This window comes from Stenella coeruleoalba (assembly GCF_951394435.1).
Source record: "Stenella coeruleoalba genome assembly, chromosome: 2".
NCBI lineage: Eukaryota > Metazoa > Chordata > Mammalia > Artiodactyla > Delphinidae > Stenella > Stenella coeruleoalba.
The window spans coordinates 103,697,243-103,725,132 of NC_137147.1; the positions used below are offsets into that span (position 1 = coordinate 103,697,243).

Below are 27,890 nucleotides of genomic sequence, written 5' to 3' on the forward strand. Positions count from 1 at the left end.
ATTCTTTGGCCTTTTTCTATGCAGTCATCTCATCTGTGAAGAGAGGCAGTTTTATTTCTTCGTTTTTGATCTATATGCTGTTCATTTCTTTTTTTTGCCTTATTGTACTTGCTAGGACTTCCAGGATGTTGTTGAATAGGGACAGTAAGCAGGCATCCTTGCCTTATTCCAAATTTTAAATGAAAGCATTCTTTCACTATTATGTATGATGTTAGCAGTAAGGTTTTTGTAGATGCCCTTTATGAGGTTAAGGAAGTTCCCTTGTATTTCTGTTTTGCTATTTACTAGGTTGAGGAAGTTCCCTTTTATACTTAACTTTGCTAAGAGGCTTTTTTTTTTTTTTTTAAATCATGAATAGATGTTGGATTTTGCCAGTGCTTTTTTGGTAAGTATTGATTGAGGTTATCATACGAGTTTTCTTTTTAGTCTGTTGGTGTGGTCAGTTTCTTGCTTTTTGGATGTTGAAGAGCCTTTCATTCCCAAGATAAATTCTACCTAGTTGTGATGTATTATTCATTTTATATATTGCCGGATTGATTTGCTAATGTATTATGAAGATATTTGTTTCTGTGTTCATGAGGAATATTGGTTAGTACTTTTTCCTTGTGTTTTTATTGGTTTTGGAGTAAGGAAAGCTACCAGTCTCAAAACAAGCAGCTGGGAAGTATTCTTCCCTATTGTGTTCTGTGGTAGAGTTTGTGTACAACTGAAGGTATTTCTCCCTTAAATGTTTGGTAGAATTCACCAGTGTAGCCATCTGGTTCTGGAGTTTTCTTTGTGAGAAAGCTTTTAACTATAAATTTATTTTCTTTAATTTTATATAGGACTATTCAGGTTATGTATTTTTTCTTTGTTAGCTTTTGGAGATTTATTTGGTAACTTTGGTAGTTTGTATCTTTCAAAGTATTAGTTCCTTTTATCTAAGTTGTCAAATTTATAGACATAAAATTGTTCATGTCATTCTCTTATCTTAATATTTTAGGATCTGTAATGGTGGCCCATTTTCATTTATAATATTGGTAATTTGTGTCTTCTCTTATTTCTTGGTCAACCTGGCTAGAGGTTTAACAATTTTTTTCTTTTTTGCGGTACGTGGGCCTCTCAGTGTTGTGGCCTCTCCTGTTGCGGAGCACAGGCTCCGGACGCGCAGGCTCAGCGGCCATGGCTCACGGGCCTAGTCGCTCCGCGGCATGTGGGATCTTCCCGGACTGGGGCACGAACCCGTGTCCTCTGCATCGGCAGGCGGACTCTCAATCACTGTGCCACCAGGGAAGCCCGAGGTTTAACAATTTTATTGACCTTTTCAAAATACCAGCTTTTCTTTTCATTGATATTTTTTATTTTCTGCTTTGTATTTCACTGATTTCTGCTCTTATTTTAATGTTTCTTCTGCTTACATTGGGTTTAAGTTGCTCTTCTTTTTATGATTTCTTAAGGTAGAAGCTAGATCATTTGGGACCATAGGTGTAATTTGACCGTATCACATTACATTTGTTTTTTCCTAATACCTTCTTAGTTTTTAAATAAGGAAAATAAAATAAGACACTTAAATTAGCTAAAGTACGTTTCTCCTTTCTACAGTTTTACCTGGTTTTGTCAGTTGTGGGGAAATGTTAGGTTATTTACTACAGAACTTAGGCAAAGTAGGAAAAGATTCTGAATGTTGAGAAAACAGAATCTGATTTTTTGAATGTGTTAAAAGTGTCACACCAACTCATCATGGTAGTTGTAATACTCAGGCAAGTCTGGAACTCCTGTCTAGAAAGAAGGTCAGTGTAAACTCCACTCTGTAGCTGGGCTCTTCTTGTGCTTCGGTTTTCTTTTGCCCTGAGGGAGGGGGGTACTAGCCCAGAAAAATGTCATCAAAAGATACATGGAGAAAAGATGAGTATATAGTTCATAATTCTTTGGTTTTCAAACATGTTAACTATTGTGCTGGAAACACAGAGCTGTGTTGCCTCTGGGCCTCATCAGAGAGGGACTATGACAGAATGGAAGTCCTCAACAACCATCCCTCCAGGAATCGTTTTTGAAGGTTTTTAAAAATAGACCTGTCATTGTAAGCCCAGAAACTTATGCCAAAGCATAATTCAGTTGACTTCATTTTCCGAGGCTGCAGAACTATACTTTCAGGTATCTTTCCTTTGGTATTCTGAGTTGTTACAGAATAAAATTTAGACTGTCTAGAGCACTGTCAGCAAACTTTTGCTGTAAAGAACCAGATGATAAATAAATACTTCAGGCCTTGCGGGCCATAAATCTCTGTCACAACTTCTCAACTCTGTAGCTGTATTGCAGAAGCAGCTGTAGAGAGTAGGTTAACAAATGGGTGTGGCTATATTCCAGTAAAACTTTATTTACAACAATGGGCAGCTAGCTGGATTTAGCCTGCAGGCCATAGTTTGCTGACGGCTGATCTAGAGTAGTAGCTCTCAAGGTTTATTGTAAAGAGGAATCAACTGGATCATGCCCAACTACCAGAGATTCTGATTCATTTGGTCTGGGATGGGACCCGTAATATGTATGTTTAAAAATGCATGTTTGAAATGGAGGGCCATGTCCTCTGGCATCACATTTTTAAGAAACGCTGACAAAGGAATGAGAGAAAGTTATTCTCCTTGAGGTGAGCCAAATGAGCTTTTGGAATAGTAGTAAGTGACCGAGATAATTTGAGACTATATGCTTTTGGCAATAACCTGGAGTTACAGATATTGTGTCTTGCCAGATAAGGGCTTAGTGTACTTAGTTATGCCCAGTAAAACTTATTTTCACAGGAGGCCAATCTATTCAACAAAGTCTTAGGAGATCAAATAGCAGCATTGTCTAGTAGCAATATAATGCAAACCACAATGTAATTAAAATTTTCCTAGTCTTCACATTGAAAAACGTAAAATATGGGTGAATTTTATGATAGATCTCATTTAACTCAGTATATCCAAAATGTTGTCATTTTCAACATGTAATATTTAAAAATTGGTATACCATACTTTGCTTTTTTTCCCCATACTGAGTCTTAAAAAACTGATGTACATCTTGTAATTTCAACACCTTTCAGGTAAGACTAGCCACATTTTAAGTGCTCAGTAGTTGTGTGTATAGTGGCTGTAGTATTGGCAAGTGCAGGTCTGCAGCTTGAGATGGTAGTTGCATCCAGAGGGTCTTGTGTTCCACCCCTCCCACCCATTACATACCCACAACTTTCTTTAGTTTCAGATGTTCTCCCTTAGAAAATGCACATATTTTTATAATTCTTTGAGAAATGAATACTCAGGAATGAGTTGGTCATCTCTATTTTTCTATTTTCTGAAAAAAATTACATGAAAGATTAAGTGAATATTTCTGTATTAAAGAATTAAAGGGTTGAGAGAAGTTAGAGGCTTGGCCAAGATGGCAGAGTAGGAAGACCCTGAGCTCACCTCTTTTCACGGGTACACCAAAATTAACAACTGTTTACGGAGCAATTATTGATGAGCAAGACTGGAGGCATAAAGATCTACAGCTAAAGATAGTAAGAAGGAACCACAGTGAGATGGGTAGGACGGGTGGAGTCATGGTCAAGACCCATACCCCCAGGTAGGTGACCCACAAATGGGAGGATAATTACAATTGCAGAGGTTCTCCCCAAGGAGTGAGGGGTCTGAGCCCCACATCAGGCTCCCCAGCCCAGGGGTCCTGCACCGGGAAGACGTGTCCCCAGAATGTTTGGCTTTGAAGGCCAGCAGGGCTCACTTTCTGAAGACCCTGAGGACTATGAGAAATAGACACTCCACTCTTAAAGGGTGCACATAAAATTTCACATCCTCTGGGACCCAAGGCAGAAGCAGTAATTTGAAAGGAACCTGTATCAGACCCATCATCTGATCTTGGAGAGCCTCCTAGAGAGGCAGGAGACAACTGGAGTGCACCCGAGGAACGTAGACATTGGCAGCAGACATTAGGGGAGCTCATTCTACCACATGGACACTGGTGCTGGCAAGAGTCATTGTGGAACCCTCCCTCTAGCTCATCAGCACCAGGACCCACAGGGCCCTGCAGTCAGACACCCTAGGACCTGGCTTCACCCACTTGTGAGTTGGCACTAGCCCTGGGGCCAGCTTCACACACCAGTGGGCATGCACCAGTCCCAGCACCCCCTGGGCCTCAGCCCCATTCACCAGTGGTTCCACACCAGCTCTGGGACTCCTGGGCTCTGCAGCCAGAGACCCCAGGACCTGCCTTTGCCCACCAGTTGGCCAATACTAGCCCTAGAACCTGGCTTCACTCACTGGTGGGTGGGCATCAGCCCCGGGATCCCCTGGGCCCCATCCCCACCCACCGTGTGACACCAGCCCCAGGACTCCTTGGACCCCTCAGAATGGCTATCATCAAAAAGTCTACAAATAACAAGTGTTGGTGAGGATGTGGAGAAATTTGGGAACCCTAGTACACTGGTGAGAATGTAAATTAGGGCAGGCACTATGGAAAAGAGTATGGAGGTTCCTCAAAAAACTAAAAATAGAACTGCCATATGATCAAGCAGTTCCACTTCTGGGTATATATTCGAAGAAAACAAAAACACTAATTTGTAAAGATACATGCACCCCAGTGTTCATAGCAGCATTATTTACAATAACCAAGATATGAAAGCAACCTAAGTGTTGATCAACAGATGAATGGATGAAGAAGATGTGGTAAATGTCATGAAGAACCTAGGGGTAAGGCAGGAATAAAGACGCAGACCTCCTAGAGAACGGACTTGAGGTTATGGGGAGGGGGAGGGGTGAGCTGTGAGGGGGCGAGAGAGAGTCATGGACATATACACACTAACAAACGTAGTAAGGTAGATAGCTAGTGGGAAGCAGCCGCATGGCACAGGGATATTGGCTCGGTGCTTTGTGACAGCCTGGAGGGGTGGGATAGGGAGGGTGGGAGGGAGGGAGACGCAAGAGGGAAGAGATATGGGAACATATGTATATGTATAACTGATTCATTTTGTTATAAAGCAGAGACTAACACACCATTGTAAAGCAATTATACCCCAATAAAGATGTTAAAAAAAAAAAAAGAAGAAGATGTGGTACATATATATATAATGGAATATTACTCAGCCATATAGAAGAATAAAATAAGGTCATTTGCAGCAACATGGGTGGACCTAGAGGGTATTATGCTTATTAGAGAGAAAAAGGCAATGTATGTTATCATGGATATGCAGAATCTAAAAAAATAAACTAGTGAATATAACAAAAAAGAAACAGACTCACAGATATAGAGAACAAACTAGTAGTTACCAGTAGGGAGAGGGAAGGGGGGAGGTTCAGGATAGGGGTAGGGGGTTAAGAGATACAAACTACTATTTATAAAATAAATAAGCTACAGGGATATATTATATAGGACAGGGGAATATAACCAATATTTTATAGTAACTATAAAAGGAGTATAATGTATAAAAACTTGTATCACTATGTTGTATACCTGAAACTAATATTGTATTATAAATCAACTATACTAAACAATATGTTGTACACCTAAAACTAAAAAAAAAAAAAATCAAATGGTGAAAGTATGTTGAAAGCAAGGAATCTAGTTAAGAGATCATCTAAGGGCAAGCAGCTAAGTGTTTCAAATAGGGAGGGGATTCAATAGGAAGTAAACTTGGAACAAGGGTGCCAAGACAATGCAGTGAGGGAAAGAGTAGTCTTAACCGATGGTACTGGGACAACTGGTCAACAGCGTGGAAAGTAATGAATTTTGACTCCTACTTCACACCAGGAACAAAAATTAACCTAAGATGGATCATAGACCTAAATGTAAGTGCTAAAACTGTAAAACTTTTAGAAGAAAACACAGGAATAAATCTTTATGACCTTGGGTTGGGCAATGGTTTCTTAGATACAATCTTGAAAATAAAAGCAACAGAAGAGAAAACAGGTAAAATTGGACCACATCAAAATTTAAAACTTTTGTGTTTCAAAGGAAACCAAGAAACTCTCAACAAGAAAGTGAAAGGATAACCCACAGAATGAGAAAGTATTTGCAAGTTACATATCTGATAAGGGACTTGTATCCAGAATATAGAAATTTAGTAGTAAAAAAGCAAATAATTCAGTTTTTTAAATGGACTGAAGATTTGAAAAACATTTCTCCAAAGATGATACAGAACTGTTTAATAAACGTATGAAAAGATGCTCAACAGTACTGACCATCAGGGAAATATATGTCAAAAACGACAGTGAGATACCCTGTCACGCCCTCTAGAATGGCTGTAATCACAAAAGCAGGCAATAATAGGTGTTGATGAGGATGTGGATGTTGGCTGGTGGAGCCAACTGTGGTAAACTAAGTAAGGTATTTCTCAAAAGGTAAACATATGTAGAATTACTACATGGCCCAGCAGTTCCACTCGTAGGCATATACCCAAGAGAAGTGGAGACAAATACCGACATAATAACTTATTAAACATGGTTGTTCATAGCAGCATGACTCATGATAGCCTGAAAGTGTAAAGAACCCACATGCCCATTAACTGATGAATGATGAATAAGCAAAATGTGGTATATCCATATAATGGAATATTGTTCAACAGTGAAAAGAAATGAAGTACTGATACATGCCGTGACATGGATGAACCTTGAAAACGTTACCCTAACTCGAAGAAGGCAGTCACAAAGGACCATTATTGTATAATTCCATTTATATGAAATGGTCAGAACTGGTGAATAGACAGAAAGATTAGTGGTTTTTAGGATGCGGGAATTCAGGGATGATGGCTAAAGGGTAGGGAATTTCATTTCAGGGTGATGAAAATTTTATGCAGTTGATTGTGATGATGGTTGCACAACTCTGAACACACAAAAAACATAGAATTGTACATTTTGAAGAGTGAATTTACGATAGGTAATTTACATGTCAATAAAGCTATTCTAAGAAAAGGGGCCAGGGAAGGGGAATCCTACATATCTGTTTTGTAGCTCCAGGCAAGTGTATGGTGGGTAGAAGGTAAGCGTGTAAGCAAAGCTAGGCTTGTTTTATCTGGTTGAAGGCCATTGTGTACATTTATAGAGTGTATTATGAATGTTTCAAATCCTTTATTTTATTTAATTCTCTGTGAAATAGGGGTTAATAACCACATGGAATAAACTGAGTCTCAGAAAGGTCTAGTGAAATGTCCCAAAGAGGTACATCTTGAACGCAGGTCTCTGGACTCATCATATAATGCTCTTTTCACTTACATGTAAAATTTAATTTTAAATATTAGAAATACTTATGGAATATAATATCTGAAATTCAGAACTCGTAATTCTACCACATAAACTACATATATATGTAATAAAATTAATAAAAAGTGACCTTGTTAAGGAAGGAGCCAGAATTTTGGCTTTTTGTCTGTTTTTTTTTCTGTTTGTTTTTTTTAAGTTTAGAACATTGGTGGTGAGGTCAGTTTTTTGGCGAAAATGACAGTTTGGAGAAGGGCAATTGGAGGTGTCCTTTAAGAAGCTGGGAATAGGAAAGTGGAATAAGAATTAGAAATGAAAGCTATAATTTTGGAAACAGAGCCACAAGAGCGAGTAACCAACGGGCTGATGAAGGACGCAGAGGTAAAAAAGAACCAGTCTAACAGTCGTAGACATTTAAACAACATTTTGAGAACTACCAAGGTACAGTGGAAAAACTGTAGGGGTCTTGTGACTTCTGAACTAGTTTGGGCTTACCACTAACTGATTTTGAACAGGCCTTTCAGATCTCTTGGGACCTCATAGAATTAAAATGTTACCAGAGGTGATAAAATCCTAATCTCTCTGACCAAGTCCACAGAGAAGTCCTACATAAGGTCTAGTTGGCAGGTAGTGGAGTGGCACATAGGATTCCAGGCCTTCTGAGTTCATTTGTAGAAAGGAAGTTGAACAAATGATTGCCGAGGAACCATTTGAAAAAATTGGATCCATTCATTTAAAAAAATTTTGATCGCCGTGTTCACTGTGAAAACACATGACTAGAACAGTTTCCATAGAATGTTGAGGGTAGATTGGGAGAAGAAGGGGAGAGGAGTCAAACTACAAAAACTATAGGAGTAAAACTGTATAAGGTGAGAAAAGTTAGAATTAAGTTAGTTGGTTGTAGAAATTTGGCATGAAAAACAGGAGAAAAAAAGGCAGCGGGGAGAATCTTTAACTAGAGAATTGGGCATATTTGAAGGAAACAGAAAAATCTTTGGAGGAGAGGTTATTCATATTATGCAGTTATATTTCTGCAAATGAATCAACAGTCAACCTTCAGGAATTTTTTTCCTTTTGTAAAAAATCTTTTAAGGAATCAAGAAATACTATAACAGATAAGTGGGCAAACCTTTTCTGTAAAAGGTCAGATAGTAAATAGTTTCAGCTTTGTTAACCATATGTTCCCTGTTGCAAGTACTCAGTGCAAAAGCAGTTACAATGAAATGTAAAGGAATGGGCATGGCTAGTGTCCAGTGAAACTGGGCAAATAACTGAACAGATTCCAGGCCTCTTGTTTATCATAAACTCAGTTTCACTACCAGGCACAGGTAGAAATACATATTATTGTTGCTTATGGCTGCCTGTGATGTCGAAAGGACAAAATATGATGAAAGTAAAATTCTTTGAGGCATTTAATTCCATCCAAAAGCTATAATCATGTGTGTGTGTGCACATACAGGTCAATGAGATCATATTATACTGCTTTAAACTACTTCTCCCATCACCATAATAAAAACCATTATCTTAAAAAAAAAAAAAAAAAACCATTATCTTGGACATTTTCTCATGTAAACATAAAAATCAACTATATTTTGACACACCTACAATTTTCTTATGGTAAAGATATATGAGAAAAATGGATTATTTTCCATTTCTTTTGAAAATCCCTCTGAAAAGCACCATGTTAGTCTTTTGTAAATCCAGTACAGAGCATACGATTACCTCAATAATAATAATTCTACTACTGTCAATTTTGATTACTGGAAACAGTGTTAAAATTTTTTAACTATTCCTCTATTCTATCCTGTTCCTCTCCCCATTTAAAGAAATGGTTTTACTCTGTGTAGACCATATAGCTATTATATAATTTAACCTTTCTCCCTTTAATCCACATTTAATCCTGTAAGTAGGTGTATATTTAATGCTGTAAGTAGGTGTATATTTAATGCTTATCACCAGTCCTTTCCATGTGCCTCTTGTCATTTTGATTGTCAGAAAGTTATTTTCTATTAGGAAAGGATCATGAAAAACAGTGTTCCCTGTGTTTTTCTTATATGTTTATTAGCTTTTCTGTGCCCTTTTATACTTGAAGATTAGCTTTACTGGATATAAAATCCATGGCTCATTGTTTCCCTTAAGTATCTTAACGATGTTATTTTTGGCATAATGTGTTGCTACCCAAGTGTGATGATAATCTAATTTATATTTCTTTTAAAATTATAGCTCTTTTTGCCTAGATGCCAAAGAATCTTCTGCCTTAAAATCTACTCATTTTATTTGAATATATTTTGGCATTTCCTCTGAATTGATATTCTCAGGTATCTACAGTGATTTGTGTCCTTTCAGTATACAGTTTCAATTATATATATAAATATATGGAAGGATATATAAAATACATATATCAGGAAAGTTCTTTATTTAATTTTAGTTTTACTGTTTTTTTCCTCCTACTTCAATTTAGTCTTCAGGTATTCCTACTATCCGTATGTTGTATCTCTTGCCTGTCTTCATTATTTGTAATTTTCTCTCAAATCCTTTTTAAAAAATCTCCTGAAACATTTCTTTTTTGTTTTATAAAAGATTTATCTTTTTTACTTTCTGTTTCTTTCATGGTATTATGTTTATTTGTGTTCCTGTCTAAAATGGCTTTTTAAAATTTCTAATTAACTCTTGAATTCTGTCAGCCTCATTTCTGAATTCTTAAAATTCTTTTTTTTTCATTTTTTGAGTTTTTGAGTTTTATTTTTTATACATCAGGTTATTAGTTATCTGTTTATACATATTAGTGTATACATGTCAATCCCAATCTCCCAATTCATCCCACCACCACCACCACCACTTTCCCCCCTTGCTGTCCATATGTTTGTTCTCTACATCTGTGTCTCTATTTCTGCCCTGCAAACCAGTTTATCTGTACCATTTTATTAGATTCCACATATATGCGTTAATATACGATATTTGTTTTTCTCTTTCTGACTTACTTCACTCTGTATGACAGTCTCTAGATCCATCCACGTCTCTACAAATGACCCAATTTCATTCCTTTTTATGGCTGAGTAATATTCCATTGTCTATATGTACCACATCTTCTTTATCCATTCGTCTGTTAATGGGCATTTAGGTTGTTTCCATGACCTGGCTATTGTAAATAGTGCTGCAGTGAACATTGGGGTGCATGTGTCTTTTTGAATTTTGGTTTTCTCTGGGTATATGCCCAGTAGTGGGATGGCTGGGTCATACGGTAATTCTATTTTAGCTTTTTAAGGAATGTCCATACTGTTCTCCATAGTGGCTGTATCAATTTACATTCCCACCAACAGTGCAAGAGGGTTCCCTGTTCTCCACACCCTCTCCAGCATTTGTTGTTTGTAGATTTTCTTATGATGCCCGTTCTAACTGGTGTGAGGTGATACCTCATTGTAGTTTAGACTTGCATTTCTTAATAATTAGTGATGTTGAGCAGCTTTTCACATGCTTCTTGGCCATCTGTATGTCTTCTTTGGAGAAATGTCTATTTAGGTCTTCTCCCCATTTCTTGATTGGGTTGTTTGTTTTTTTAATATTGAGCTTCATTAGCTGTTTATATATTTTGGAGATTAATCCTTTGTCCATTGATTCGTTTGCAAATATTTTCTCCCATTCTGAGGGTTGTCTTTTCATCTTGTTTGTAGTTTCCTTTGCTTTGCAAAAGCTTTGAAGTTTCATTAGGTCCCATTTGTTTATTTTTGTTTTTATTTCTGTTACTCTAGGAGGTGGATCAAAAAAGATCTTGCTGTGATTTATGTCAAAGAGAGTTCTTTCTATGTTTTCCTCTAAGAGTTTTATAGTGTCCAGTCTTACATTTAGGTCTCTAATCCATTTTTAGTTTATTTTTGTATATGGTGTTAGGGAGTGTCCTAATTTCATTCTTTTACATGTAACTGTCCAGTTTTCCCAGCACCACTTATTGAAGAGGCTGTCTTTTCTCCATTGTATATCCTTGCCTCCTTTGTCATAGATTAGTTGACCATAGGTGCATGGGTTTATCTCTGGGCTTTTATCCTGTTCCACTGATCTATATTTCTGTTTTTTTGCCAGTACCATATTGTATTTTTTTTTAATTTTTATTTAATTTAATTATTTATGGCTGCGTTGGGTCTTCATTGCTGCGTGAGGACTTTCTCTAGTTGTGGCGAGTGGGGGCCACTCTTCGTTGCAGTGCATGGGCTTCTCGTTGCGGTGGCTTCTCTTGTTGTGGAGCATGGGCTCGAGGTGTGCGGGCTCAGTAGCTGTGGCTCGCGGGCTCTAGAGCGCAGGCTCTGTAGTTGTGGCGCGCATCGGCTTAGTTGCTTCTTAGCATGTGGGATCTTCCTGGACCAGGGCTCGAACCCGTGTCCCCTGCAATGGCAGGTGGATTCTTAACCACTGTGCCACCAGGGAAGCCCCCATATTGTCTTGATTACTGTAGCTTTGTAGTATAGTCTGAAGTCAGGGAGTCTGATTCCTCCAGCTCTGATTTTTTTCCTCAAGACTGCTTTGGCTCTTCGGGGTCTTTTGTGTCTACATACAAATTTTAAGATTTTTTGTTCTAGTTCTGTAAAAAATGCCACTGGTAATTTGATAGGGATTGCATTGAATCTGTGGATTGCTTTGGGTAGTATAGTCATTTTCACAATATTGATTCTTCCAGTCCAAGAACATGGTATATCTCTCCATCTGTTTGTGTCATCTTTGATTTCTTTCATCAGTGTGTTACAGTTTTCTGAGTACAGGTATTTTACCTCCTTAGGTAGGTTTATTCCTAGGTATTTTATTCTTTTTGTTGCAATGGTGAATGGGATTGTTTCCTTAATTTCTCTTTCTAATCTTTTGTTGTTAGTGTATAGAAATGCAAGAGATTTCTGTACATTAATTTTGTATCCTGCAACTTTACCAAATTCATTGATTAGCTCTAGTAGTTTTCTGGTGGCATCTTTAGGATTCTCTATGTATAGTATCATGTCATCTGCAAACAGTGACAGTTTTACTTCTTCTTTTCCAATTTGTATTGCTTTTCTTTCTTTTTCTTCTCTGATTGCCATGGGTAAGACTTCCAAAACTGTTGAATAATAGTGGCGAGAGTGGACATCCTTGTCTTGTTCCTGATCTAGAGGAAATGATTTCAGTTTTTCACCATTGAGAATGATGTTTGCTGTGAGTTTGTCGTATATGGCCTTTATTATGTTGAGGTAAGTTCCCTCTATACCCACTTTTTGGAGTGTTTTTATCATAAATGGGTGTTGAATTTTGTCAGAAGCTTTCTCTGCATCTATTGAGATGATCATATGGTTTTTATTCTTCAGTTTGTTCATACGGTGTATCACATTGATTGATTTGCATATATTGAAGAATCCTTGCATCCCTGGGATAAATCCACCTTGATCATGGTATATGATCCTGTTTGCTAGTATTTTGTTGAGAAGTTTTGCGTCTATATTCATCAGTGATATTTGTCTATAATTTTCTTTTTTTGTGGTATCTTTGTCTGGTTTTGGTATAAGGGTGATGGTGGCCTCATAGAATGAGTTTGGGAGTGTTCCTTCCTCTGCAATTTTTTGGAAGAGTTTGAGAAGAATGGGTGTTAGCTCTTCTCTAAATGTTTGATAGAATTCATCTGTGAAGACGTCTGGTCCTGGACTTTTGTTTGTTGGAAGATTTTTAATCACGGTTTCAATTTCATTACTTGTGATTGGTCTGTTCATATTTTCTATTTCGTCCTGGTTCAGTCTTGGAAGGTTATACCTTTCTAAGAATTTGTCTATTTCTTCCAGGTTGTCCATTTTATTGGCATAGAGTTGCTTGTAGTACTCTCTTGGGATGCTTTGTATTTCTGCAGAATCTGTTGTAACTTTTCCTTTTTCATTTCTAATTTTATTGATTTGAGTCCTCTCCCTCTTGATGAGTCTGGCTAAACGGTTATCAATTTTGTTTATCTTCTCAAAGAACCAGCTTTTAGTTTTATTGATCTTTGCTCTTGTTTTCTTTGTTTCTATTTCATTTATTTCTGATCTGATCTTTATGATTTCTTTCCTTCTGGTAACTTTTGGTTTTGTTTGTTTTTCTTTCTCTAGTTCCTTTAAGTGTAGGGTTAGGTTGTTTATTTGAGATGTTTCTTGTTTCTTGAGGTAGGCTTGTATAGCTATAAACTTCCCTCTTAGAACTGCTTTTGCTGCATCCCATAGGTTGTGGATTGTCGTGTTTTCATTGTCATTTGTCTCGAGGTATTTTTTGATTTTCTCTTTGATTTCTTCAGTGATCTCTTTGTTATTTAATAACATATTGTTTAGCCTCCATGTGTTTGTGTTTTTTATGTTTTTTTTCCCTTGCAATTCTTTTCTAATCTCATAGTGTTGTGGTCAGAAAAGATGCTTGATATGATTTCAGTTTTCTTAAATTTACTGAGACTTGATTTTTGATCCAAGATGTGATCTATCCTGGAGAATGTTCCGTGCGCACTTGAGAAGAAAGTGTAATCTGCTGTTTTTGGATGGAATATCCTATAAATATCAATTAAATCTATTTGGTCTACTGTGTCATTTAAAGCTTCTGTTTCCTTATTTATTTTCATTTTGGATGATCTGTCCATTGGTGTGAGGTCTTAAAGTCCCCCACTATTATTGTGTTACTGTCGATTTCCTCTTTTATAGCTGTTAGCAGTTGCCTTATGTATTGAGGTGCTCCTATGTTGGGTGCATATATATTTTTAATTGTTATATCTTCTTCTTGGATTGATCCCTTGATCATTATGTAGTGTCTCTTCTTGTTTCTTGTAACATTCTTTATTTTAAAGTCTGTTTTATCTGATATGAGTATTGCTACTCCAGCTTTCTTTTTTTTTTCACTTCAGTTATTGTATTGTTCATCTCTGTTCTTTAATTCTTCCAGGTGTTTGTTCTTTAATTCTTCTAGGTCTTTGTCAGACATTTCTTGCATCTTCTCGATCTTTGCCACCAGTCTTTTTCTGAGGTTCTGGATCATCTTCACTGTCATTATTCTGAATTCTTTTTCTGGAAGGTTGCCTATCTCCACTTCATTTAGTTGTTTTTATGGTGTTTTATCTTGTTCCTTCATCTGGTACAAAGTCCTCTGCCTTTTCATTTTGTCTATCTTTCTGTGATTGTCTAAAATTCTTATTTATATTCTTTCATGTCCTGTGTATTTTTGTAATGCCTTTTCACTTGTTTTATAATAGTAACAGTTTTGATCCTTTATTTTTCTTTTTTTGAGTACTCTTTTTGGCATGCTTTCATTTTCCGTAGGGATATTCTGCTACTCATTGTGTTCTATAGTAATTTTCTAAGGGATTTGATCATAATCCCTTTTTTGCTCAATTTTATGGGAAATTACCTTTCTTGAGCTTCTAGAAATTGGCTTAGTTTTCTTGTATGTGTGCATGCACTAAAGAAACATAACTGCTGCTTTCTGACATTTCCTAGGCTCATGCCTTTTGTACCCTTTCATCTTTTGCTGTTCTGTCCCTCTCTAGTCTGAATCCACTGGCAGGTCTGTGTTGAGAATTCCTAGGGGTTACACTGCTGTAGCCCATTCACGCCCTACTGCAGGCTCCTTGCTCTCACTGACAACTGGAGAGGCAAAATCCCTCCCAGTTTCAGCTGTTGTTCTAAAATTGCCTTGCCGTTCTTCCCAGTAAATACCTGTTAGTTATTTGGGAGGTTCTTCAGGTCTAAGGTGTGTCAGATGCCTTGTGGCTTTCTTTCCAAGTAGGTTTTGGGAACACACAAGTCTCATAGGTGTTGCTCATCCCTATCTGCTTCCTCAGGAGGGTACATTGGTTGCCTGTGGGTTTTTTTTTTTTTTTTTGCTGTATATACGGTTTTTGGTTTGCTGTATAGTTGCCCTGCTTGTTTTTATTTGGAAATTCAAGAAATTCCAAATCCACGCTACTACTCTGGCTGCTAATGAGGTTTTAGTGCTCAAATTAGTGTGAGTTTTAAAAGACAACTCTATAAAGGGAAATTGAGTTAAAATTAAATTGAATAATTAGCTAGATACTTGTTTTAGTGCCCTAACATTGATGAGCCACTTTGTGTTAGGCCCTTGCAGGGTTGTACTCAGGTGGGATATGTAGAAGAATATGTAAACCCCTCCCAAACGAACCTCTGATACCCAGGCTATTTACAGTGCTGTGTGTTAAGTAGCTGAAGTGTGTCTATGTGGCCGGAGAGCCTACAGGATGGGCCACTGGTGCCTGTGAAAAGCTAGGTTGGTTTTATGAAGGAGGTGTCGTTGAACCTGGATGTTGAAGGGTGTGATGTTAAAGGAGTCCTAGGCAGAGAAGAAATGTGAAAGCTTGGAACTTGATGATGCATGGCATGGTTAAGCAGGGGTCAGTAGTTAAGTGTGTTTAGGGTAAAGACTGGGGTGCTGGGAAGCAAGTTGGCGTTGCATTTCAGGATATTGCATGTTAAGGAACTTGGACCTCTGGGCAATGGAATGACAGAATTGGGTTTGTTTTAGAATAATAATCCTTTGAACACGATGGAGGGTAAATTGTAGTTCAGTGGAGGTAAGAAATCTGTTGAAAAGGCCAAAAATAGGACCGTGTGGAGATCTAAGCCTAAAAAGGTTTTGGAGAGAAACCTTCCCTAAGAGGGAAGGGAAAGTGTGAGATAGTCGAACCTTTTATAGTTTTTGATGATCACCCTGGTCTTAAATTCACAAAGCTTTTAAGGCTAGGGTTCTCAGCCCTGGCTGCCCATTAGAATCACTTAGGAGATTTTTTTTTTTTAAACGCCTGCCATCTGCCCTCCTCCAGTTTTATTTAATGGTTGTGGGGTGGGGGGTTTGGAAATCATCAAGCAGTTTTGAGACTGATCCCAAATGATTTTCATCTGTAGACAGGGTTGGGAATCACAGACTTCCTGGGTAGTCATTAAATGAACTGCAGCCAGTGCTGATCCAGCAGGATGACATGCCCCACAGAGTGCTGGCACTGCATGGAAGCAGTATGTTCTGCCTGGGTTTGATGCCTGGCTCATGCAGCCAAGACTGTACTTACTTGTTCACAAGCAAATCTTAGGAAGTATCTACTCACCTCCGCCTTCCTTATTGAAAGGTCCTTATGTTTTTGGCATTTCTTTAATATTTTTTTTTTTTTTTTGCGGTACGCGGGCCTCTCACTGTTGTGGCCTCTCCCGCCGTGGAGCCCAGGCTCCGGACGCGCAGGCTCAGCGGCCATGGCTCACGGGCCCAGCCGCTCCACGGCACGTGGGATCCTCCCGGACCGGGGCACGAACCCGTGTCCCCTGCATCGGCAGGCAGACTCCCAACCACTGCGCCACCAGGGAAGCCCTCTTTAATATTTTTGTATTATGTTTTTAATTTTTAAATAAAAGAATTATCAAGCAAGATATAAATGCACAGTTTAAAAGTATACAGAATAAAAGATTAGTGCTAGCCTCCTCCAAGGATGGAAAAAGAGCCAGAGAATAACACACCCCTCCCCAAACTGCCTTGGAGGTAACCCTTGGGTGTTTTAGGTTTTTTCCAGTATTTGCAGTTACAATCTGCAGTAAATAACTATGTACATATGTATTTTCTTATTTTTGGAGCTGTATATGTAATCTTCAGTGTACATTGCTAGAAACTGGTTCACTCTGTTGAAAGGTAAAGTGCTTTTGAGGACTTCCCTGGTGGCCCATTGGTTAAGTAGCCACCTTCCAACGCACGGGACATGGGTTGGGTTTGATCCCTAGTCGGGGAACTAAGATCCCACAGGCTGTGCCGCAACTGCTTGAGCCCCTGTGCCACAACTAGAGAGCCCGTGTGCCACAACAACAGAGCCCACGCTCTGGAGCCCGCGTGCCACAACTAAGACGCAGCCAAAAATACAAATAAGTAAATGCATACATACATACATACATAAATGCTTTTGTAATTTTGTTAGGATTGCCAAATTCCTCTCCTAAAGAATTGTAGCAGTTTGCATGCCCATTAGCAGTGGTGCCTATTTTTCTACAGCCGCCTCAACAAAATGTGTTGTTGTGTGGTTTTAATTTGCGTTTCTTATGAGTTTTAACATTTCATATCTTTTGTAAATTGCTTCGTTGGGTTTTTTGTTTGTTTTGGGTTTTTTTTTGTTTTGTTCTTTTTTCAGTGGTTTTTAATATCAATGTATGGGCTGAGGACCCCAAAAGACCTCTGAAGTCTTTTTATGCTTAGGACGAACTATTTTCATAACAGCACAGAAATGTTATTTGTCTTTTTCACTGTGTTGATAGTTGTAGTGAAGGTACAAAAGCAGTGGTATGAGGTAAAACTGGCCTCATAGCCCCAAACCATCCTAATAATAGTTCCTGGACTTACTCAGAGTTTATAAGAACAATCCCAGTTTTGCTGCAGAATAACTCAAAGCAGTAAAAATTACTAATTTTACCACATGTCAGCTTTTGAATAGACATTTAACAAATAATCTGTATATTGAAATGGGAAATATGCATAAGGTATTTCTGCTTTATACTGAAGTACTTGCATGATTGTTTGAATTGGAAGCTCAACCAGCTGTGTATTTGTGTGTGTAACACCACTTTCACTTGAAGGAATGGTTATCCAGACTGGAATATTTGACAAACATTTTTCTCAAGTGATGAGTACCTGTTGCTTCAAGGAAAACAACTCTGATAATAGTTGTTGCCAATGAAGAAAATTGAATTTTAAAACAGAAATTAAAATTTGGAAAACATTTATCTGCCACCATGAGATGAGCTCAGTACTTTTCACTACTTAAAGTATGATTTTTAAAAAATATTGTATAGAATAAAAAAAAAAAAAGAAAAAAAAATATTGTATAGTGAAATGTGTCATCATTTGAAAGATTTACCTAAATATTTTCCAAATGACCAAGAAATGTATTATAAAATCACATTGGATAAAATAATCCATTCAAAGTGCAAAATAGGCCAGTGGATGGGTATTCATGTAACAGAGTAAGTACAAAAAGTCCACTGATACGGTTTTAGGTTGCACATTGTAGCCACCCATTAAGAAACTATCACCTACCGATATAAAATCAAACAGGAGTATCCATAATCATCTAAAAGGTTTACTAAAATCACTCTTCTCCTTTTCAACTATGTGTGTGGGTAAGGTTCTTCATGTACTTTAACATAAAATGAAATATTAAAACAGATTGAAAGTATTTTCTTGAATTTTTCTTTCCCTTGGTCGTGAATGTTGGATTTTGTCAAAGGCCTTTCCAGGGTCTATGGATATAGTCTCTGAATTTTTTTCTCTACGTTTATTAATAGGGTCTCCGATATAGTGGCTTTCCTAATACAACAGTCTTGGAAATAAATCACCTTGTCATGGAATATTTGTATGGTGTTGGCCTTTATAAATGATGTTAGGCTTTAGTATTTGGAGGGGGGCTCTGTCTTTTTAAAATTAATTAATTTGTTTTTTTAAATTTTTGGCTGTGATGGGTCTTTGTTGCTGCTTGTGGGCTTTCTCTAGTTGCAGTAAGCAGGGGCTACTCTTGTTGCGGTGCTTGGGCTTCTCATTGCGGTGGCTTCTCTTGTTGCGGAGCATGGGCTCTAGGCGTGCGGTCTTCAGTAGTTATGGTGTGTGGGCTCTAGAGCACAGGCTCAGTAGTTGTGGTGCACGGGCTTAGTTGCTCCGTGGCATGTGAGATCTTCCCAGACCAGGGCTCGAACCCGTGTCCCCTGCATTGGCAGGTGGGTTCTTAACCACTGTGCCACCAGGGAAGCCCTGTCTTTATCATGGATAGTCATGATCAGATTTAGATATCAATATTATAATTGCTTCTTGAAAAGAGTTAGAAGCTTTCCTTCATTTTAGGATGCTCTGGAACAATTTATGGAGCATTGAGGCTATCTGGATATTGATGTTTTGGTAGAATTCCCTGTGAAATCATCTGTGCCTGGTGTTTTTTGTGGGATAATTCCCTCATAACTATCTCTGTTTCCTCTTCAGCGATGGGGTTGCTTAAGTCTTTATTTCTAATAGAGTCAATTTCAATAATCTGTATTTCCCTATAAAATTATCTGTTTTATCTAAGTTTTCAAATTTATTTGAACTTGTTCTGTAGTCTCTTAAGTTTTCTAATTGTGTGCTAATAGTTTTCTTTCTAATCATTTCTTTATTTTTGAAATTTTAGGCCTACTTCTAGCTATTTTGAGATTTGCATATTCTCTGGTTTTGAGCTATATTAAGGCTATGGTTTTGTGTAGTGATCTGTTTTGTATTATTTTGGAGACACAGATTCAGGCAGTTGCCATTATCTTCTGCCACCCAGATGTTTTCCTGTTTATTTGTTTTTTCACATTAACCTTTTCTGGGGGGTATTAGCTTTATTGCAGTATAATTCACATACCATACAATTCACCATTTAAATGTACAATTTAGTGATTTTTAGTATATTCACAGATCTGTAAGACCATCACCAGAGTCACTTTTTAAGCATTCCGTCACCCTAAAAAAAATAATGTTAGTCATAAACCATCCCTCCCCAATGTCTCCATCCCTTTCCACACCCTGGCCGTCGACAATCACCAGTCTATTTTCTGTTTCATACAGATTGGTCTTTTCTGAACGTTTCATCTAAGAGGAATGGTATGATATGTGTGGTCTTTTATGGTTGGCTTCTTTTAGATAGCATCATGTTTTCTGTGTTCCCCATTTTGTAGCATGTATCAGTACTTCACTCCTTTCTATTGCAGATAATTCATTTAATGGATATACCATATTTTATTTATCCATTCATCAGTGGATAGACATTTGGGTTGTTTGCAGTTTTTGGCTATTAATAAATGCTGCTGTGTGTGGGTATAAATCTCTGCACACGTTTTCATTTCTTTTTGGTATATACCTAGGCGTGGAATTGCTGGTGTTTATTCTTTTTTAATAAGAGTTTTTCTCTTTTCTTCTTCTTTGGCTATTTCAGTAGACTTTGGGGTAGAAGGGGAGGTCATGATGTATCCCCTGTCCATGGTGAGTGTGGTCTTTGTGGATGGGACAGTAGTGGAAGGAAGTTGTTACCTTTGTCCTCAGGTGGTTTGGATTGTAGAGCATAGTGTAGTACAACGTTATATGAAAACATAGCCTCTGATTTTTTGATTCTGGAGCCCTAGGAGAATATTGGCTGTTTCTTTCAGACTACTCTGAATACTTCATTTCCTTTCTAGGGAATGGTGTGGATTTCTTTGAGATTAGGTAATTTTTATTTTTATTTATTTTTATTTAATTATTTTTTTAGAGTGAAAACTTCTATATTTAGAATTAGCCAGCTGGACTCAGTTTAGGTGATCCCAATTTTGTTGGCAACATCCAAAGCATCATAGTCAGGAGCCAGTCGAACATATGCCTTCTTCTCTCCATCAGGCCTGATCAGGGTGTTGACCTTAGCCACGTCAGTGTCATAGAGCTTCTTCACGGCCTGTTTAATTTGATGCTTGTTGGCCTTGACATCCACAGTGAACACCAGTGTGGTGTTGTCTTCTATTTTCTTCATGGCTGACTCGGTGGTGAGGGGGAACTTGATGATGGCATAGTGGTCAAGCTTGTTTCTCCTAGGGGCGTTCTTCCGAGGATATGTGGGCTGCCTCCTGAGCCGCAGTGTTTTGGGCCGTCGGAAGGTGGGTGACGTCCAGATCTTCTTTTTTGTGGCTGTGTACACCTTTCAGCACTGCTTTCTTGGCCTTCAAAGCCTTTGCTTTGGCTTCGGCTTTGGGAGGGGCAGGGGCTTCCTTCTTCACCTTTGGCGCCATCTTCGTGAAAAAAGCGAGATTAGGTAATTTTTAAATAACTTGGTAGTATTTTGATTGTTTCTGTGCTGGGCTGTCCTTAGTCACCATGGTAAAGATTCTCAGCTCATTTAGAAGTATATAATTAATTACGATTTTGTTTAATTAACAATATAAGTAATTAAAAAATGCTTGATATGATTAATGTATACTTTCTATTGTATGCAGTGTGTATAAGACATTATAGTGTATTACTTCAGTAGAGATTTTTAGGGTAAGTGAAGGAAGTTGATTTTCACAGCTGTTGATATTCTATTATATAAAATGGCACCCGGTTTATATGCTCATTAAATCTGTCATTCTGCAAATCAGTTGCCAGTGTTTGTGATGATCACGGCTGGGGGGCTGGGGGGCACTGCCAATTCCCTCAGGAACCCTTCTGATAAGCAAAAATGAATTCAGGATTTCAGTGTTCAGAATTTTTAAATGTGTTTTAGTTCTTAAAGAACATTCATGTAATTGACAGTTTTCGATATTCTGTTATGCCCAGCATTAAATTTATTAAAGCCTGCATTCCCATACCAGGATAGGTCATTCTGATGTGTTTCCATACAAGTGAGTGAGCATTTTGTAATAGGATTGTAATTTTTATATTTGAACTTTTTTAGATTGTAGAGTATGACATCATAACATTTTACTATAATTGTTACTTTAGGCTCCTGGATTTGGATTTGGAATTGCAATATCTGGTGGAAGAGATAATCCTCATTTCCAGAGTGGGGAAACCTCGATTGTGATTTCAGATGTGCTTAAAGGAGGACCCGCAGAAGGGCAGCTGCAGTAAGCATGTTTCCTACCCTCAGCCATTGGCATGCCATGCTAGTGATTTTTCTAAATTAATATACGTCTATGCTTATCTCTGTCATATATGGAAAGCTAGTATCACTAAACTTAAATAGAAGGTCACTGTAAAAAATAAAGATAGTGAAAAGAAAACTTGTTACTAAGTTTGGGGTAGAATCTAGCCTTCAGGAGCCTCTCACCCTGAGTCTTAGTGTTTTTGTTCAACAAGAAGATTAGCAAGATAAAAGAGAGGCAAAAGGTACATTAGCAAAAAAATGAGAGTATGAGTAGAGGACTGAAAGAAAATTGGAAGGAGAAAGACTTTATCTTTAAAGAAGGAATAACTTTTTCCAGCCTTATGACTTAGTATCATTGAATGCCTGTAACTGTACCACCAGAAGTCATTATGTGTATTGTGGTACCTGTTCAGTCCTTTTGGGAAACATTGTGTTAATAGTTAAAAAATTAATGACCTGTGGTTAGTTACAAGTGCTAAACATTTTTTGTGGGGGATTTGAAAATTAAATAGCTGGACATTATTTTATCATTGATCTGAAGACAGGTTAATTAGCCCATAATTAGAATATCTTTTTTAAAGATCCTATCTTAAAAATATCTTTATAAACTTATTTGTATGGTTTCGTCTAACTTGTTATTATTTTGGTCACTTTTTTTCCTTAGGGAAAATGACCGAGTCGCGATGGTTAATGGCGTTTCAATGGATAATGTTGAACATGCTTTTGCTGTTCAGCAACTAAGGAAAAGTGGAAAAAATGCAAAAATTGTAAGTGTTTTTTACCTTTAATTTTATAAAGATACCAACTTTACTGTTGGTATGTTTTTGGTGTTTGAATTCATTCTTCCCATTTAAGAAAATAAAATCTGGAACAGTAGTTCTAAAGTTAGTTGTTTACAAGTAAGAATGTTTCTTTCTTCTAATACCGGTGGTATGTTTTGTCACTGGTGTGTATTTTCTCAAAGCTCAGATACCAGGATTTTTTTTTGATTGAAAAAGAAAGGAAGGAGCTCCTGGTTGAATGGTTACCTCTTTATGGCTTAATGCTTCCTCTTTAAAAAAATACTTACATTAGACTGAATCTTGGCGTATAATCAGTTTAAAGTATTTTCTGTTATAGGTTTTGTTCAGTGGACAAATTTTATGTTGTCCCTTGAACACGTATATTGTTGCTACTTTGTTACTGTGATATAGTTTGAGGAAAGAGAGAGTGGTAAGGGTTTATTTTTTTGGTTGTTCTGTGTGTTTTGTTTTTTTTCTGTTTTTTGTTTTATAGAGTTGTTCAGGGTTCATATGTTTTTTAGTGTATTGCTAGACTCTTCTGTTTCATTTAAAACTAGGCACATGTAGCAGAGAATGGATTTAACATTAAAATCCTACGTAAAATTTTATCTACATAGGGACTTCCCTGGCGGTCCAGCGATTAGTACTCTGTGCTTCCACTGCAGGAATCACAGGTTTGATCCCTGGTTGGGGAACTAGGATCCCACATGCCATGAGGCCAAAAAAAAAAAAATATATATATATATGTATATCTATCAATGCATAGAGGAGCACGTTAACCACTTTGCTGCCCCTGTTTCTGCCTTATCTAGACTCTGAAAGGCCTAATTAAGGTACTGCTTGAGGCGTTAGCTCAGGTGTATAGAGTAGGAGGAAGAGGCTGGCGGCTACATGGTTTGTCCTGCGTTGTCCACTGAGAACCTTTCTACTTTGCAGCAGACAGTCAGAGCCACAGTGGACCCAACAGAAAGGAGAGGGCTGGAGTGAGGAGGCCCGCATGGTGTTTTGACCTCTGGGAGCTATGGTGAGAGCCAGAAGGGCTATTTCCTGAGACTGTATACCCACAGTTGGAGGCCCTCTCACCTTGTGTAGGCTGCTGTGCCGTATGGCTCATCTCCGCACCAGTGTCCTTGCTGGTTAAGTGAGTTTTCTCATGTGGCAGTAGACCCAGAGTTTAGTTACTGCATTCCAGATGACAGGCATCTTCTACTGTGCATGTGTTTTCACAGCTTTTTGTTGTAACTGTATTTTTACATTTGGAACTCTAGTGTTGTTTTAAATTGCAGTTCGTGTACAGACTGGCTAGTTGATGGTACAATTTTTAAACAGTTTTTATAACATGAGATTGTAGCATTTACAGAAGCAAATTGCTAATTTTTATATTTGTTGGTTTTTATAAATTGAATAAGTGTTCTTCAGATGAGTCACTGCATATTCCAAGGTGAGCACCATAGGTAAATTGGATTTTTCTCCCTGTGTCTGAGGTTGTGAGCTTCACCCATAGCTCCAGCTTCATTCTTTGGAATATTGAACTCTTGTGTTTTTCCATGCAAAATGTTTAGTACACATGCCCCACATCAATAATACAACCAAGAAAGTTGTACTCCTACACTTCAGACTTTTCTAACCATAGAAATGATTTTGTAAGAAACAGTCCAAAACCTGTTATGTATTTGAAATAGCACATGTAAGAAGGATGAGTTTTCCTCTCACTGTGCTTCGCTACATCATTTGGAAAGGTGGAACTCAGGAAGGTTGGGCAAGTAGTTTGCTCTTCAGGGAGAAGCTGTAGGAGGGTTGGGTGGAAGCATGTTCAGTCAGCAGAGGGTAGCTGTTCATTCCTGCGTCTGAAGAGAGTGGGTTACGTCATCAACATACGCTAAGGTTTCATCATTGAGAATAAAACCGTAGTGTTTTAAAATGTGGCCTTTCATTGTAGGATGTCTTCCTTAACTCATCTCCTGCCATAACCAGAACCTCAGGTCACTATATATGTTTTTTTTCCCCCCAGTTCTGAGTAGCTAGCTCCTTCCCTCCCCGGCCCTGGGCTCTTATATTTTGATGGTTCTTAGTTTATATCTTCCCATAAACTAAGATCCCTTGGGCATTAGGCTCAATAAATTTCTTTTCCGTTGAATTAAAATGTTAGAACTCCTTTGATAATATAACTACCATAAATGTGCTTAATTTTGTTTAACAGTAGGTGAAGAGAAGATAGTAAAAGATTGTTTATAACATAGTGAACATTGTAGTTTTTACTAAAATTCTGAACATACTAAAAAAGCATTATGAAGCGAATGGGCGAAAACACCTTCCTAGAGATAAACTCTGAACACTTTAGTATTTACCCACATGGCTGCATAGCATTTCAGTGTGTGTGCACACTTCCTCAGTGCATTCACTGATGGGCATTTCAATGTCCAGTTTCCACAAGTATTTTTTTAAAAATTAAGATTATTTTAAAATAATCTTATTAAAATTATTTTTAATAAGATTATTTTTTAAATAATCTTTATTATTTTAAAAATAATAAAGATCATCGTATTTCTATCTACTTGTTCAGTTACTTTTTAAGAATAACTTCTTAGGAGTAGCTTTTTAGAGTCAGATGGCATGAACGACTTTTGATACATGGATTGCCAATTTGCCCATTAGAAAACCAATAAGCTACTGAGAGAGTACAATTTTATCAACGCTTACATCTCTGCCAAACTGATGGACTAAACATAGTATTTCAAATTACAAGTGGGTTTGATCTTCACCTGGTATGTATACTTCCCGTTATGTTTCTTTGCCTGTTCCTATTCTTATGTTGATGACTGTCACACTAGTGTTGTGTGTATTAAGATGATTAGCCTTTTGTGGTATACACTGCATATATTGTTTTTCCATTTTCTTTGTGAGTGTGTGTACGTTGTTTACAGTGTTTTTTTGGTTTGCTTTTATATCATTTTATTTCATCATCATGGGAATGTTTTCATTTTTATCCTGTCATATCTGTCAGACTTTCACTTGATTGGCTCTGCCTTTGGTGTCATGCTTACAAAAGTCTTTACCTTACCAGAGTTATAAAAACATATATCTTATATTTTATTCTAGTACTTACATAATTTCATTGTTTTGTTTTATATTTGAATGTTTAATTCAGCTGACCTGTTTTGAAGTAGGCATTTTTTCCCAAAATTTTTGTTTCACAATTTTCAGTGTTAAAATCAAGTATGATTACCAAGCCTGAGTGGGTTTATAGTACTTAACTCATAATATAAATGGGGAATCATAGCAGGATTGGATATTTTTCAATGAGTTAAACACTTACTACGTGCAAATACTTCATTACAGGTACAGTTAAAATGACCTGGCCAGGACCTTCTCCTCAGGGAACTTGAATTTCAGTAGGCTTGATGGGTACACACAGTCACAGCCATCATGCAAATCATCTGAGATGGAGGGTGCGTCAGGTGCAGATTTCAGACAGGTGGTGCTCACTCTCTTAGGGGAGTGACGGGGAAAGCTTTGAGGACTCAACTGGTTATTTTGTTTATACCTTACTAGGGAGCGATTGAAGATCGAAGTGCTAACACAAAGAATTGCTTCTAATACAACATGTTGGAGATGGAAATAGAGGTGAGAGTAAGACTCAGGGAGGCAGTGAGGGGTGCTTTACAGTAAATGTTGCCCGAGAAGGGCCTCAGCCATGAGGCACCAAGAGTAGCAAGGCAGGCAGCCTTTTCTTCATTCATAACAGGGCCTTGGCTGCCTGTCCTTTCCACATGCTGGCCTCTTGCTGCTTGTTGACCTTTAGCTTCGATGTGTCCTCAGGGAGGCCTTCTCTGATCACTCTTGGTGGTAAGAAGCTGCGGTATTAAGTGTGGAGCAGCCCTTTGAAGAAAGTGAGTCACAAAAGGAAGAGAAAAGATGATAGCTTGGAAATGAGTAGCGAGATGGGAATCGAAGATGAGTTTGCAGATTAGTAGGCAGAGGACAGACTGGAGGTAAATAGGGAGAGATTATAGTTGTTGGTACCTGGCTTGCGGGGGGGTGGTAATTGATGAGGAAAGGTCTTGGAGGTGGGGAGGGATGAGAATAAGCCCCTCTGAAAGGGTGTTGTTCATGCAGGAAGAGGATCGAATTGTCTGAGACCAGGAAGGAAGACCAAATAAATGAGACACTGAAAGCATGTGGGAGTGGGGAGGTGAAGTGGCACTGATCTCTATAAATCAGGCCTAGTGACTGGCATCTCAGAGAACGGTTTCGGGATACCTGTGTTAGCACATTCCATGGAATTTGAGGCAACAAGAGGTAGATGAAAGGATTGCTGAATAAATGAAAGAATTCTTTCAAGTAAAATGAATTTATAGAGGAGAACCTAACCAGCCGGTGTGGGGATGCAGCCATCTGAAGGGGAAGATAATACAGGACAGGGTTTGACCTGGCACAGGACCAACGGGTCAAGAGAACGTAACTTCCCCCCAGCTTTACTGAGATACAGTTGACATACGGCACTGTGTAAGTTTAAGGTGTGCAGCATGATGATTTGACTTCATGAAATTATGACATCCATCATCTCATATAGATACAAAGTTAAAGAAATAGAAAAAAACATTTTTTCCTTGTGATGAGAACACTTAGGATTTACTCTCTTAGCAACTTTAATTATATTTACCATGTTGTACATTATGTCCTTAGTACTTATTTATCTTATGAAGGGAAGTCTGCACTTTAAAAAAAAAATAATAATAATTTTATTTTTGACTGCATTGGGTCTTTGTTGCTGTGCGTGGTCTTTCTCTGGTTGCGGGGGCTACTCTTCATTGTGGTGCGCAGGCTTCTCATTGCGGTGGCATCACTCGTTGCGGAGCACAGGCTCTAGGCACGCCGGCTTCAGTAGTTGTGGCTTGCGGGCTCTAGAGCGCAGGCTCAGTAGTTGTGGCACACGGGCTTAGTTGTTGCGGCATGTGGGATCTTCCCGGACTAGGGATCGAACCTGTGTCCCCTGCCTTGGCAGGCGGATTCTCAACCACTGTGCCACCAGGGAAGCCTCAATTTGCACTTTTGATTGCCCTCATCCAATCCCCCCAGCCCCCGTCACCTCTGTAGCTACAAATCTGACCTCTTTTTCTATAAATTTGTTTGTTTTTGAAGTATAATTGACCTACAACACTGTTAGTTCCTGTTATACAACATGGTGATTCTATATTTCTCTACATTTCAAAATGGTCACCAGGATAAATCTAGTTACGATATGTCACCATACAAAGATACTAGGTAGTTACTGTGTTTCCTACACCGTACATTTCATACCCATGACTCATT

At 38.0% G+C, this 27,890-nt stretch overlaps 1 protein-coding gene and 1 pseudogene across 19 annotated transcripts in view; one reads left to right on the top strand and one right to left on the bottom strand.

Moving 5' to 3' along the window:
* TJP1 (tight junction protein 1) overlaps positions 1–27,890 on the top strand; it is a gene marked incomplete at its 5' end in the record, with an annotated part of 330,702 nt that overhangs the window by 243,187 nt on the left and 59,625 nt on the right. For all 18 annotated transcript variants that reach the window (XM_079914047.1, XM_079914041.1, XM_079914051.1 and 15 more), the window contains 2 exons: positions 21,651–21,775; positions 22,460–22,562. In XM_079914047.1, coding sequence (XP_079770173.1) covers positions 21,651–21,775; positions 22,460–22,562 — 228 coding nt within the window. The remainder of the gene's footprint in view (positions 1–21,650; positions 21,776–22,459; positions 22,563–27,890) is intronic.
* On the bottom strand, positions 19,937–21,625 carry LOC307182637 (large ribosomal subunit protein uL23-like; annotated as a pseudogene). The gene has a single exon. The product of its transcript is annotated as a large ribosomal subunit protein uL23-like (transcript).